Source organism: Papio anubis, chromosome 13 (assembly GCF_008728515.1).
Source record: "Papio anubis isolate 15944 chromosome 13, Panubis1.0, whole genome shotgun sequence".
NCBI classification, from domain to species: domain Eukaryota; kingdom Metazoa; phylum Chordata; class Mammalia; order Primates; family Cercopithecidae; genus Papio; species Papio anubis.
This window is the reverse complement of record NC_044988.1, coordinates 28,395,449-28,410,515: the sequence shown is the minus strand read 5'-3', so window position 1 is coordinate 28,410,515 and position 15,067 is coordinate 28,395,449. Positions and strand designations below refer to the sequence as shown.

General features: G+C 40.3%; 1 protein-coding gene across 3 annotated transcripts in view; it reads left to right on the top strand.

The window, feature by feature from the left end:
- The window catches only part of PIP5K1B (phosphatidylinositol-4-phosphate 5-kinase type 1 beta), a 309,699-nt gene that overhangs the window by 238,300 nt on the left and 56,332 nt on the right, over positions 1–15,067 (top strand). For all 3 annotated transcript variants that reach the window (XM_003911777.4, XM_009188894.4, XM_009188896.4), the window contains one exon: positions 4,151–4,295. In XM_003911777.4, coding sequence (XP_003911826.1) covers positions 4,151–4,295 — 145 coding nt within the window. The remainder of the gene's footprint in view (positions 1–4,150; positions 4,296–15,067) is intronic.

Sequence of the window (15,067 nt, the reverse complement as noted above, 5' to 3'; positions counted from 1 at the left end):
TAAGGAGATTTGGGTCTGAGATGATGGGGTTTTCTAAACATACAATCATGTTGTCTGCAAACAGAGACAATTTGACTTCTTCTCTTTCTATTTGAATACACTTTATTTCTTTCTCTTGCCTGATTGTCCTGGCCAGAACTTCCAATACTGTGTTGAATAGGAGTGGTGAGAGGGGGCATCCTTGTCTTGTGCTGGTTTTCAAAAGGAGTGCTTCCAGTGTTTACCTATTCAGTATGATATTGGCTGTTGGTTTGTCATAAATAGCTCTTATTATTTTGAGATAACGTTCCATTGGTCCCTACTTTATTGAGAGTTTTTAGCATGAAGGGGTGTTGAATTTTGTCGAAGGCCTTTTCTGCATCTATTGAGATAATCATGTGGTTTTTGTCTTAGGTTCTGTTTATGTGATGGATTACATTTATTGATTTGCATATGTTGAACCAGACTTGCATCCCAGGGATGAAACTGACTTGATCGTAATGGATAAGCTTTTTGATGGGCTGCTGGATTCGGTTTGCCAGTATTTCAATGAGGATTTTCACATTGATGTTCATCAGAGATATTGGCCTGAAATTTTCTTTTTTTGTTGTGTCTCTGCCAGATTTTGGTATCAGGATGATGTTGGCCTCATAAAATGAGTTAGGGAGGATTCTCTCTTTTTCTGTTGTTTGGAATAGTTTCAGAAGGAATGGTACCAGCTCCTCTTTGTATCTTTGGTAGAATTCAGCTGTGAATCTGTCTGGTCCTGGACTTTTGCTGGTTGGTAGCTTATTAATTTCTGCCTCAATTTCAGAACTTGTTGTTTTATTCAGGGATTCGACTTCTTCCTGGTTTAGACTTGGGAGGGTGTACGTGTCCAGGAATTTATCCATTCCTTCTAGATTTTCTAGTTTATTCACTTAGAAGTGTTCATGGTATTCTCTGATGGTATTTTGTATTTTTGTGGGATCAGTTGTGATATCCCCTATATCATTTTTTATTGCATCTATTTGATTCTTCTCTGTTTTCTTCTTTATTAGTCTGGCTAGAGGTCTATCTGTTTTGTTGACCTTTTCAAAAATCCAGCTCCTGGATGCATTAATTTTTTTGAAGGGTTTTTCGTGTATCTATCTCCTTCGGTTCTGCTCTGATCTTAGTTATTTTTTGTCTTCTGCTAGCTTTTGAATTTGTTTGCTCTGGCTTCTCTAGTTCTTTTAATTGTGATATTAGGGTGTCAGTTTTATATCTTTCCTGCTTTCTCTTGTGGGCATTTAGTGCTATAAATTTCCCTCTACACACTGCTTTACATGTGTCCCAGAGATTCTGGTATGTTATGTCTTCATTCTCATGATTTCAAAGAACATCTTTATTTCTTCCTTCATTTTGTTATTTACCCAGTAGTCATTCAGGAGCAGATTGTTCAGTTTCCATGTAGTTGTGCAGTTTTGAATGAGTTTCTTAATCCTGAGTTCTAATTTGATTGCACTGTGGTCTGACAGACTGTTATGATTTCCGGTCTTTTGCATTTGCTGAGGAGTGTTTTACTTCCAATTCTGTGATCAATTTTAGAGTAAGTGCAGTGAGGTGCTGAGAAGAATGTATATTCTGTTGACTTGGGGTGGAGAGTTCTGTAGATGTCTATTAGGTCCACTTGGTCCAGAGCTGAGTTCAAGTCCTGAATATCCTTGTTAATTTTTTGTCTCATTGATCTGTCTAGTATTGACAGTGGTGTGCTAAAATCTCCTGCTATTATTGTGTGGGAGTCTAAGTCTCTTTGTAAGTCTCTCAGAACTTGCTTTATGAATCTGGGTGCTCCTGTATTGGGTGCATATATATTTAGGATAGTTAGCTCTTCTTGCTGCATTGATCCCTTTCCCATTATGTAATGCCCTTCTTTGTCTCTTTTGATCTTTGTTGGTTTAAAGTCTGTTTTATCAGATTTTAGGATTGCAACTCCTCCTTTTTTTGCTTTCCATTTGCTTGGTAAATATTCCTCGATTTCTTTATTTTGAGTCTTTGCACGTGAGATGGTTCTCCTGAATACAGCACACTGATAGGTCTTGACTCTAATTTGCCAGCCTCTGTCTTTTAATTGGGGCATTTAGCCCATTTATATTTAAGGTTAATATTTTTATATGTGAATTTGATCCTGTCATTATGATGCTAGCTGGTTGTTTTGAGCTGGGCTGAGTTCTTATCAGGAAGTGCAGAGGACGAATCCTCTTCCAAGCTCATTCATGTTGTCGGCAGAATTCAGCTCATTTTAGCTGTTGGGCGGAGATCCCTGCTTCTTTGCTGTCGGACAACAAAGAGCCGTGTTTTGCCCTGGGGGCCATCCACATTCCCTACCATGCTGCCCCTCTATCTTCAAACACAGAAAATGTCCTGCAAGTAAGCCCCAACACTTTTTCTCTCTGACTTCTTGTCCCTGACCTCTAGACCCAGATTTAATGGGCTCATACGATTAGGTGAGGCTCCCCTGGATAATCTTCCCTTTGCCTAACTCAGTGTTAGCCAACTCTGGGTAACCTGAGTTACATCTGCAAAATCCCTTTTGCTAGGTCATATCACATAGCCACAGGAATAACAGCTCATCATGTTTGCAGGCCCCACAACAAAGGGAGAATTTACAGGAGTGTGGGTCATTAGGGGTCATCTTAGAGTTCTGCCTACCACACTGGCTTTAGAAAAAAAACGGAAGGATACGGGAGCAGGAAGAAACACTTCTCTCCCTCAAAGAGCTGCTCCTTATGGGTTGAGGGGTCACCTTCCTGATGATGTGTGACCTGGGACTGAGTCACTGTACAGATGTATTTTGCTCTGTCACTCAGGTCATGTCTACTTTGTGAAGTAACGCTGGTATGCCCAAAACCTAGGTTGAAGACCAGCTCCATCTGCCTTATAAGGAGTGGCAATTCATTGGAATCTGATATCAGGTTATTTTTGACAGAGTTTTCAATGTTATGGAGAGTTTTCATGTTTTGCTTTCCATTTAATGAAAAGTTGGGATCAAGAATATTGAAGATTGCAAGCCAGGTGTCACATTAAAGTTGAAGCCTTTCTAATTTTTGAACGTTGAGCACTTTGGTTATTCGTGGTTTTATATGTTTTATCTATCGCTGCAGTTTTCTATTTTGACTTGAATTGGAGGTGGAGAGGTGGAGCTCTACCATCCCAGTGTGTCATCTGATTTCCCAGACCAGAGTCCAGCCTTTCCTGTGCTTGCCTGGCTTCCCCTCCATGTTGCTCCCTACCCCACCATCTATACCCTTCACATCCAAAATCCAAAACCTCACACTCACACGAGAATCCCTATTACGGTCGGTTTATATTTACACACTAAAAATATCCAATTTTCAATTTGTTGTGCTTATAAAGGAATACCAGGAACACCTTAAAGTTATAATTGTATTTATTAGCATCTATTTTAGGTCAGTCTGGGGGCGTGATGGAAAGAGTCCACATAGACTCCAGAGAGATGGGCAGGGGTTACTGCTCAGCCTTGAACATTCCTCCTTCCGCACAAGGGTGGGCTCTTGCACAAATGATTTCATGGGCCCCTAAGTTTTAAAGAAAAAATAAGTGTTTTCTCATTTTAAAAAAGGCAACTTTGATGTTAAAATATGTCAAGAAGAGTCCTGGATAATGTTTAAATGTATTTATGGGCTCAGATGGGGTTAAGGTAGAGCCGACTGTTAGTCTGTTGAAGTATTTGTTTCCCGGCTCTTGAAAAACATGGGTTCTTAGATCCAACCTGAGAATCATAGATATGTGCATATCACAGGGAGGGCAGAAAGGTTCGCTGTCTGTTTATACACTTGCCAGTCATCCTTTTAATCTCTGTCAAATTATCTGCTTAAACTCCTATGAATTTTTGTATGCCATCTTTTTGAAATAGTAAATCACTTTATTAGGTTTTTAAAAGAGCATTCATAATGTCATTTCCATGAGCCATTTTGTAAATTAATGCAATTTCCTTTCTGTTTAACCTGTTTGCAAGAAGCTATTTTACATTTCTGCTGTAATTCAGAAAAAAAGTGCAGTTAATTCATAATTGAATTTGCAGCCTGATAGGTAAAATGAATGCTTTTGACTCATTTCGATTATTATAGATACTAAAGCTGCATTTATTCTTGAGATTCATGAACGTGTGTGTTGCTTTCGTTCCCAGCCCTGGGATCCCGACACAGGCCAGACCTGGTGCCTAGCACTCCATCGCTGTTTGAAGCTGCTTCCTTGGCGACCACAATTTCATCTTCTTCCTTATACGTCAACGAGCACTATCCACACGACAGGCCTACACTCTATTCAAACAGGTAATACTTAGTGCAGTCAAATAACCCATCAGGCTGTTACCACGTCAACATCAGGCCTGAACCAGTATCTCTGAATGAGAACACGTCTCTAGCAACCAGCATGTGCCTGTCATCTGCCTCGTAAGTCGGAGAGAGAACATGCTTGATTTTTGCTGTGGCAAAAGAACATTGGAGGGAAAACCCTCATGATCTTTCTTTACAGTTGATCATTTTGTCATGTAGAAATTATATACTTGGCTCAATGGAAGAAGACAAATCTTTCATCTTTTTTATTTTAGTAAATTTTTTAGGAATGGATTTCTTCAGAGTGATTACTCTTAGTTAATATTACACAGGTAGCTGCAAAGATATTGTAATATTCTCTTTTGGTATGTGTGATCTTAGTATGTGATCTTACTATGGTAAACAGAATAATGCCCACCCCCCCAAAGCTGTCCACATCCTAATTCCGTAACCTGTGAATATGTTACCTTATATGACAAAAGGGACTTTGCAAATGGGATTAAATTAAAGATCCTGAAATGGGAGGAGTATCCTGAATTATCCAGATAGGCGCAATATAATCACAGGGTTCTTGTAAGGGGAAGACAGAAGAAGAAGGGTCAGAGTCAGAGAAGGAGACACAACATCAGAAGCAGAAGTCAGGATACCCCATTTGCCCTGATATGATTATTATTCATTGCATGCCTGTATCAAAATATCTCATGTAACCTATAAGATTTTTGGAAATTGTATGCTCTCTAGCAACTTGGTGTGGATTTTTATATAAGCACCATTTTATGAGTTCTATAAAATGTTATAAAAATAGAAAATTTAAAAAAATAAGTAAAATAACAATTATTTGCTAAATATTAGACTAGTTATTGTTGAAACCTAGCTCTCAAGAATCAAGATCAGATTTATGCAGGTGAAGAATTTCTTATGCTTTAAGTTACTTTCCATCTCCAGGATAGCAGTTTGGTTGATTTCCAGGAAGAGGAGTCAATAAAGTAGATTTATTTTTAATATATGGATATCCATAGAGTCTAGCTTAGTCTTTTGGCAAGTTAAAGTTTGCTAGTCGGACCTGCTATAGTAATTCTTTTTTGTTGCTGTTTCCTCCTCTCTCAGCTAGATACAAGATTAGGTAGGCAGCAGGTTAGGCAGCCAGTCTAGGTCCAGAAAAGTGGAACCAGTGGGTAGCAAAGTGAGCCACAAATCTTAGCTGGGCCTGAGTTTGCATTGTTCTGCTCTAAGGGTCAACAAGTAAGGCCCTATTAAAAATTATTTAACTCATCTAAACTATACAAAGTTATTGATTTGGTCAGTTTCCTTTGATTGGAGAAATTTAAAATGACTTAATGTGTAATACTTAATATTAATGTCAAATGTTTAAATCTGGTATGTAAATTAGTCAAGCAACAGCCTTTCCTGTCTATCTGGTGCAGCTGAACACGTGGGTCTATATAAAGTTCTTTTGCTCTCGAATATAAATAGCAGCCCGAAAGATAGCTGGAAAGTTGCAGGAAGTTCTTAGCAAGGTCAAAAACAATTCTCATGTGAAGCCATGGTGATTTCTTACAGTTTGCTGTCATGGTAATTATTGGGGCATATAATCAGATGTGCTCTTAAGTCATTTACTGAGATTTTCAGCCAACAATAAAAGGGTTTGGTTTGGTTTTGTGTTTTGGTAGCAGTGGTGGTGGTGGTGGTGGTGGTGGTAGGTAAGTATCCAGTCTCTTGACCAGAGGTATTCGGCTCTTGGGTATTCATAAGGTTTTCCTGGGGCCTGGCAGGGCCTCCTCCTGACTCCCAATCGTTCCTGGCCATCCTGGAAGCTACCTCTGCATGCTCCACCTCCACATGCTCCCAGAACTGTGCTGTCACTCTCGATACTTTTATTTATGCTGATACTGACTAGCATATAGATTTGGAAGGGGAAAATAAAAAATGAGTTATCTATGATATTTTTCCTTTCTTTTAAATATTTATTTAAAATAAGTGCATTGTTTTAATCTTCTTTGGCACTGTATCTCCAAATTGCAGTTTGATATCTTATATATCACTATCAATCAAGGTTCACCTGCAAGAACAAGAAACCACTTCATCTTAACCAGAAAGGAATTTAATCTAGATAATTGGGTGCCTACAAAGTCTGTGGAAAGGCAGTGGGCATGGGCTCCAGGCTGGCACCAGGAAATTCATCCTGGAACACGCCACCAAACTGGGCCACCAGCAGCACTATAGCAGGAACCACAGTCAAGTTGGTGCCTGCCAATGAGATACAGCCCAGACAGAAGCATTTCAGCGAGCCTAGAATGTTTTTTCAATGAGCCACCCTTTAAAAACCAAACAACTTCGCTAAAATAACCAGATTCTTTTGCAAAATCAGGATCTTGGTCACCATATAATTTTGGCTCTGTTTCCTCCTGGCATTTATCAGCTGGAGGGGAAAATCTTGCACCCCCTAGGTCACCACCCTCTGCCTCATTCATCTGTGCTGTCACCTACCTGCTCCTGTAGGTATGTCTGCTTTTAGCCTTGATGTGCACAAGAAGGTAATAGAAGGGCCTCGGGTCTTAATCACGGACTTAGGGAAATCTTAAGGAAAAGAGGCATAAAGGTGCTATAAAAAAAAAAAAAAAAAAAAAAAAAAAAAAAAAAAACCCTGAAGACAACAGTTTGAGAACTCCCGGGCGTCAATATCCCTATTTCCCTGACCCACTGTGCCCAACCCTCATTATTCAACTGGCAAACTTCACCAGCAAACCAAAAAAAAAAAAAAATTTCATATTTTTGTTTCTATCATTTTTTCCTTTAGAGCCCACCTAGTCCTACATGGTGTTTCTTTAGGCAATAAATAGACACTATTCTAAATCTCATCTGGCCAACTGAGTTTCAAAACCTAATCCAGAGAGCCTGGAAAGAAAATGCATTGAAAAGAAAAAAAAGAAAAGAAAAAAATGTTGAATATTGATGTTATAATTTACATGTGAGATTTTTCTCTTTATGAATCATTTTTCTGTTCAGGCAAAGTGGTCTGTTTTCCAATTTTGACGTTATATTATACATATCTATGCTAAAATAAGCTGCAAATACTTCAACTAGCAGTTGTCATTCTGTCAGTCTTTTTAGAATCCGTAAGTTGGCAAGGTATTGATTAGTGCCTGGATGCCTCCACACCTAAATTATATACTGCAGTGGGAAATTGCTGTCTCTTAGAATTATTCCTTTTTTAAAAAAAGATTATTCTTTGTAACTTCAAAAACTCTTAATAGTAACCCATTCTTTTTTTCATGTACTCCAAAAATTCGCTAGGAAGGAAAGAAAAAAATAGTATCATCTTAAAAGTATGTATCTAACCTACTGATTGGGAGTACACATTTTCAAGTTGCACTGTGCAGTCTTGTGTTAGAGCATGCAGATCATAGGAATAAAGAGAAACTGTCATGGGCATTGCTTCTCAGTCATCTAGTGAGATTTAAGTTCTGAATTTTTGATACTTGCATTTTTCTTCACTAGTAAGAAGTCTGTTCTTTTAAAAGAGGTATAAATTGAGCACTAAGAAATACGGAGGCGTGTTTTACCTCAAAGTTAAGAACAATTTCATTTAATATTGTAGAAATAGGTTACACATACTAATATTTTCATGATTTCCTGCATAGCTGGTAGCAAAGCCAAAGCTCTGGTTATGCATAAGGAATTGAAAGTCACACTTCATTCCAGTGCATCTATGCTTTCCCCATCAAAGATGTCTTACCAGTGTCACCACTCTATCCAGTCTCAGGTTTGGTTAGTGGCTATTTCTAACACTTGGGCTCACCCTGCAGACATTTGCAGTATTGTGAGAAGGGCAAAAATGTCAGAGAAAAAGCCACTGGTCATTTGTACATAGAGGGCAAATTGGTAAAGGCTCCCTAAATGATGAGTCCAACATTCTAGATCTCAGAGGCTAGCCCAGCAGATCGAACAGTCTTGTGCCCTCTTCTTCCTGCCATTACAGTGTTGTAGACCTAGAACAGGAGCGGAAACACTCTAACCAAAAGCCCTTCGCCACAAATTGCTTACCGCTAAGGTTTACAGACATGCAAATAGAGCCATCCCAAAGTTTAGAGATCTTTCTTTAGATTTGTCTGAAATATCAGAAAATGGAAATGTGGAAACCTTGTATGACATATCTGAGCGTGTTAGTAGGACTTCAGTTGAACACAGGTCTCTAGGGTCTAAGCCTCTTGTCTTTTCCACTGTACCATTCCTGCATCATGGCCTCCAAATACATATTAGGTTGGCTGGTTGGTTGGTTTTTTTCCTAACATGAGTTCTGGTCCTGTGTTTGAGACTTTTTTTTTTTTTTTTGCTGCTTAATAACTAAAATATTTCTAGCAGGCAAAGTGGTGGGTTTATGTTTTTGGTTTTTGGGGTTTTTTTGAGAGAGTCTCGCTCTGTGGCCCAGGCTGGAGTACAGTGGCGCCATCTCGGCTCACTGCAACCTCCGCCTCCAGGGTACAAGCGATTCCCCTGCCACAGCCTCCTGAGTAGCTGGGATTACAGGCACCTGCCACCATGCCTGGCTAATTATTGTATTTTTAGTAGAGGCAAGGTTTCACTATGTTGGCCAGGCTGGTCTCGAACTCCTGACCTCAAGTGATCCACCCCCTCAGCCTCTCAAAGTGCTGGGATTACAGGTGTGAGCCACTGTGCCCAGCCAATGGGCTTATGTTAATGTCCACCTATAGTATTTGTTCTACCAGTTATTGGTGAATTTTGCTTATTAAAAACAGCATTGCGAGGGCAACTTTTCTATCATAATATTAATCCTGCTTCAAACCACCAATAATAATCTGATACAGTAGCAACTAATTATTGAACCTTATTAAGGGCCATGTTAAGCCTTACTTTGTACATGTCAAGTGATTTAATTCTCACAGCAATTCTATAAAGTTATTATATTTATGGTCTCCATCTTACACATGAGGAAATTGATGCTTAGCAACATTAGGTAACTTTCTCAAGGCCACATGGCTAAAAAGTGGAGGCATGACTTCCAGCTACAGCACTGATATAGCATACACAGTTTCAGATGATAAGTTTTCGATGATGCTTTTCATGGAAATTTGGTGACATCCATACAAGTTCTCTTCTTCATCTTTTTGCCTTTTCTTTTTCCATGGGATTTTGAGGGAGGATTTTCATCTTCAAAGATGTTAGAGACAGAATGTTCAAACCCTTTAAAAATTTAACATTAATTTAAATTTATAAGAAACCTAAAATAGCTATTTCCTCAAGTTGTTATTTCCAACTCTCCAGGTGGACTCCAAATCACTATGTAATTTTGAGAGAAGACTTTTATTAGATATGTTCCTGCTGGGTTTAGAAAATCCTATATCTTCTGTTGATATAGCAAGGTCAGCAGGAACCTTTGATATTTACAAAATGAAGGGAGAACAGTTACTTGCAAAAACTTCCTAGTGATTCCAATCCCCTAACCCTAATCTCAAGGGAAAGACAGCACAACTGTGTTATCTGCTGTGAACTTCACAACTACCAGCCATACCTAGACACCAGTCTAGGGCTGCGCAACCACTCGTAGGATGATGCACTTGTTGATGCTAAACACTGAAGATGACCTCTCCAGACTCTTTGTTCTTTTGTGTTTCTTAATCTGATTACTCCTGCCTTGCACACAGACCTTCCTACCCCCACTACCTCAGATGGTGGTGGGTAAAGATGCTCATGCATCTTGCTAAATCATTACTTAGGATATTAGCTCTCAAACTGCCACTTCTAGTGATCTAACATTGGGCAAGTTACTTGCTCATCATGTGCCTCAGTTGCCTCCTTTGTAAAATGTGAATTACTATACTACTGCCCCCAAAGAGTTGTTATAAGGATTAAATGAAATAACAATTAGAAAGCATTTATACCTTCTGGCACATAGTAAGCCCCATAAAGCATTTGTTGAAATAAAATAACCAAGGGATTTGAGACACTAGCACCTTGCAGCTTCCTCATAAGTCTCACTGTAAGGGGCATGATGTTTTTGGCAAAAAGCCATCACGGAGTACTTTGTTAGAGTCCTTTCAGGAAATGGAAAACACACTTGGAATTTCAAAGGGAATTGGTTACAGAATGTGGGGAGGCTGGAAGACTGAAGGGGGAAATTGCAGAAACTCAGGTAAATAACTGCAGGAGGCAGCTCCCACCATCAGCTCTGCCATGATACCTGCTGCCGCCTTAGAGAAGGGATGGTGGCGGAGGATGCTACCTGAAGAGCTGGGATAGGGCAAGAACATAGCCACCTCCAGAGACACTGCCCCGAAATGGAAGAAAGATAAATGAGAGCAGAAAGCCAGCAGCTTCTGTCCTCTTGCCACCGTCTCATCCAAGTCCTGCAGTGCCTTGACTGACAGCACCTGGTCAAGGGGCCTATGGGATACCGTTTGCCAACTCTGGGCTCCAGCATTGCAAAGTAGAGTTGAGATAGGATAAAAACAACCACAGCACATGGAGCAAAAGCTAGATAGACACAGGAGCTTTTCTAAAAGAGAGAGAGAGAGGACAAGGTCAAAGCTTGACAAAGTTAGAGTGGGAGTGCAAGAACAGTAATCATTTTAGACTTTCATAGAAGTAATTATGGAACCAATTTATTATCATGCCAATGTAATAGTACTATGTAAAGTAGCCATAAATTTGTTAATGATCGGTGCAATTAGAGACTCCAGTATTTACCAACAAGTCTGTCTGACAATCAGTAACACATTCCTGGGTACCGTGCTGGTTGTAAATACTCATAGAAACGCCTTAGCTAATTCCAGACACGTGGGATAGATTTTTAGCTTGAGAATTCCTCAAAGAGGCTTGTAAGCTTGAGGAACCCAGGTGAGACTCCCTCTGATAAGGCAGCTGACACAGTTTGGGAGCAGATAGCCATCATCCATGCCCTTACAAAACACTTCTACATTATTACCAATACATCATTGTGAACCCACCACCCCCCACCCCACCTTATCTGCATCTTAGTCTGGAGCAAACACACAGAATGAGGGGAAAATGTGGTCACACTCATGCATTCTTAGTAAAGAGAAGGATTTAGTCATCTTTTCCCAAGTGTCAAGAAACGAAGTCATCAAGCAAATGATGCCACATATCTAGAGGAGAAGCAAAAACCTTCCTTATTCAGTCTCTTGGAAGAAGAATATTTCATTTAAAAAATTAAAACCATTATAGGCTTGCCGGCATTACCAGTGAACCTGAGTGGTGTCACGTCTTTCTTCAGTTGTGGCCGAGGCACATGCTGAAAAAATTGGAACCTGGCTGAGAGAGATGGCTCACGCCTCTAATCCCAGCACTTTGGGAGGCGAGGCAGGAAGATCACTTGAGCCCAGAAGTTTGAGACCAACCTGGGCAGTTTAGCAAGACCTCATTTCTACCAAAACAACAATTTTTAAAAAACCACAGCTGAGCATGGTGGCACGTGCCTGTAGTCCCAGCTACTTGGGAGGCTAAGATGGGAGGAGTGCTTGAATCCAGGAATTCCAGGCTGCAGTGAGCTATGATCATGCCACTGCACTCCGGCCTGGGCAACAGAGCGAGACCCTGCCTCAAAAAAGAAAAAAAAAAAAAAAAAAAAAAAAAAAGCTGCAGAAGCTTTATAATATGCCTGTTAGTTTTTCCTCCCCACCCCCAGAAAAAAAAAGTAGAAGAAAAAACATGGATTTACATCACATTAGTCTGCACCTGGATTTTGCCAGATGTCTTTTTTCCTTTTTGACAAATTATAGAATTACTTCTGAAGTGATTAGCTTTTCAAATGATCCCTCATATATTTTTGCCAGGGCAGGAAATTGAAGTGACTTTTTCAGATATCTGACATTATATGAAGAATAATTTAGGATTCAGCATTAATTCAAAGAACATTCACATTTTTTAAGGAATTCGTGTGTGATAATATTTCTAGGTGCTTTTTATGTGTTACTAAGATTTCTTAGTGGATTTAGTTTATGGAGAAATCCTATTGCCAAAAAAAAGTGGGAAAACTTGGCCAATTTTTGAATATTTTAACTGACCAAAAAAATGACCTTTTTAAAATCCATTCTCTGCCTCTTAATTCTGGAACTAAAACACCACATCTCCCTTGACTTCAAACACTAGTGCTATGTCTCTGGAAGGATGGTTTGCTGGTAGTGAATGTTCCTCTGCAGACACTCTTCAATTCTCTGCCGTCCTTCATGGAGCCTCTAGAGAAATGTTTCTCAGTGTGACTAGCTCCCACATCAGGGTCCCTACATCTAGAAATGGGGCCCTGAAATCTGCATTTTGGCAAGCCCCTTAAAAAATTCTTACCCACACCAGTATACAAGAGAAATGTTCTTTGGAAATAAACTCTTCTCCCCTCTGTTCTTTCTGAGTAGTGAAACAGCACCTGTCTGTGGTTCAGCTGAGACACAGCTGAACTCTTTGAAGAAATTAAGAGGACATAACATGTAATGCCAGAAATATAAAACCATAGCAAAGTGGATATGTTTTCAGATTCTAGTAAGGAGAACAGGACCTCAGTTCCTTTCTCATACCTCAGACATGCCTGGACAGACCCTAAGCAGAAGTGACTTTTTGCCTTAAAGGCGTTAAAAGAAAAAGTTCAGCTGAATTAAATTTAAAGGTGTTTACTTGAGCAGTGAACAATATGTGAATCGGGCAGCCCCCAGAATCATACGGCAGATTCAGAGACTCCAGCGCCGACACGTGGTGGAAGAAGATTTATGGACGGCAGAAGGAAAGTGGCGTGCAGAAAACCGAAGTAAGGCACGGAAACTACTGGCTGGTCAGAGCTCAGCATTTACCTTATTGGAACACAGTTCGAACAGTTGGCTACATTTGATTGGCCGAGACTCAGTGGTTGGCACAAATGTAAACTATGGTTGGTTTACACCTCTGCTTGTTGTAGTGATCAATGTACAGAAAGACCTTTAGTCCAAACTTAGATATGTAAGGAGGCAGCTTTAGGCTAAACTTCATTTAACAAAGGTATTTTAGGTTAGCAACACCTGTGGGAAATGCTTCAGCCAGCCCCAAACCTGCTTCCCAGTGTGGTTCCTCTGACCTGAAGCCAACATACATTTCTGCCCAGCGGCTGTTGGTGACTTCCCTGAATCTACAGAGATCCTTGGTTCTGTAGTCAAGCAGGGTAATTTTCAGATTCCTTGGCCTCCACTGACTCCCCCTCTTTGCTTAAAGGTCAGCTTGGTCCTTCTGAGCCCTGAGTCCCTCTCCACCCTGACCGTTTCACTCTGCTGTTTGGTTTGTCCACGTGACAGTTGCACTCTTGGGTGAAGCCGGCCTTATGCACATTTCGTCTCACCCTAGAGAGCCTCTGGCCAGCAGCCTCACACAGGGCAGCACGCTTCCCAGGAGCTTGTCCACACCCATTCAGCTACCTTCCCTGCCATGGCCTCTCTTCGAGACGTTTCCCTTTGGCCCAGCCACTGTATTCCCATTTGCCTTCTGAGCCTAGCTCTTGTGTTGTATACAAAGTAGTGTTCCTTGTGTGGGCCTGGGATCTGTAACAGGTGAACTTCCAGGTTCATGTTACCAGTTCTGGCCATGTCTCCTCCACCCAGAGGCCCTCTAGTTGGGGGCTCTGCAAGAATCCCAAGATTCATTTTTGGTCCTCTGATATGCTTCAAATATACAGGAAGAGTAACAAACAGTTTCTTCTAAGGCAAGTAGAAAGTTGGTCCCGACATCCTCTGTTTAATCCTTCTGTTATCTGTGGAGTCATCACCACAGTAGTCAGCTTTATCTCCTGTGATTTAAATGACTTGTTGATTTTTGGGGAAAGGAATTTCACTGGGGAAGTCCACTGACATAAACCTGTTGCTGAGAACTCATTCACTTCACAGCACCAAGCTGGCCCAGCCTCCCACAGACAGACCGGACGCCTCTACCACAACCTGCCTTTGCGTTTAGCTCATGATAGTTATGGGTGCAGGAGAATTAGGTAATTGTAATGAGGGAACTAGGAGACAATGTAAAACTCTCCATTCACAATAATACTAATCTAAAATGGAATCATTGAATCACCTGTTTTCAAGGATAAAGTAATAAAGGTGAAATGTGTAATGATGTAAAGGAGCTCATTATTTTTCCAGACAGCCCTATTATAAATTAGTGCATGGACGGTCATAAAATAACTTAAAAATGACCAGACTTGTTTTCAAAATGAAGGATTTTGCTAAAATGCAAATTTCATCCTGAAGGCTACATGGGGGAAAAAATGGTAGAGTTTCTCTGTCTTTTCTTTCATTGCTTCTCATCACACTGGAAGAATGATTCTGACTAAGCACTTTGTCTGGGAGAAGATTTTTTGTCTTTTATTTATATACAGGTGCATCTGGGTTGGTGTTCTCCTAATTCCAACCACCCTCACCTGCTGCTTTCTGTGTAGTCACTGAGTTGTGACAGGAGAGAGGCCAAGTATTCCAAGGCCAGGACAAAGCTCATTTGGGAAACCAGTCGAGCCTTCGCCTTTTCCCTGTCCACCCTCCTGCCTTTCTAACCTAAGTAGCAAAACTCATCCTGAAAGAATCACAGAGCTTTGGAGATGAGTGGGACCTTTGGCCATCATGTCATCCAGCCCTTTTGTTTATTAAAAAATGTATTGATTGATTTTAAAATTTATAAATTATTTTTGTATCAAAACTCTATGTCCAGAGTTTAACAAATAGTCATGTAACATGTGTTAAGAAAAAGAGCAAGTCATAGTCCTCCTCTCCCTATGGTTTACTGTCTCCATG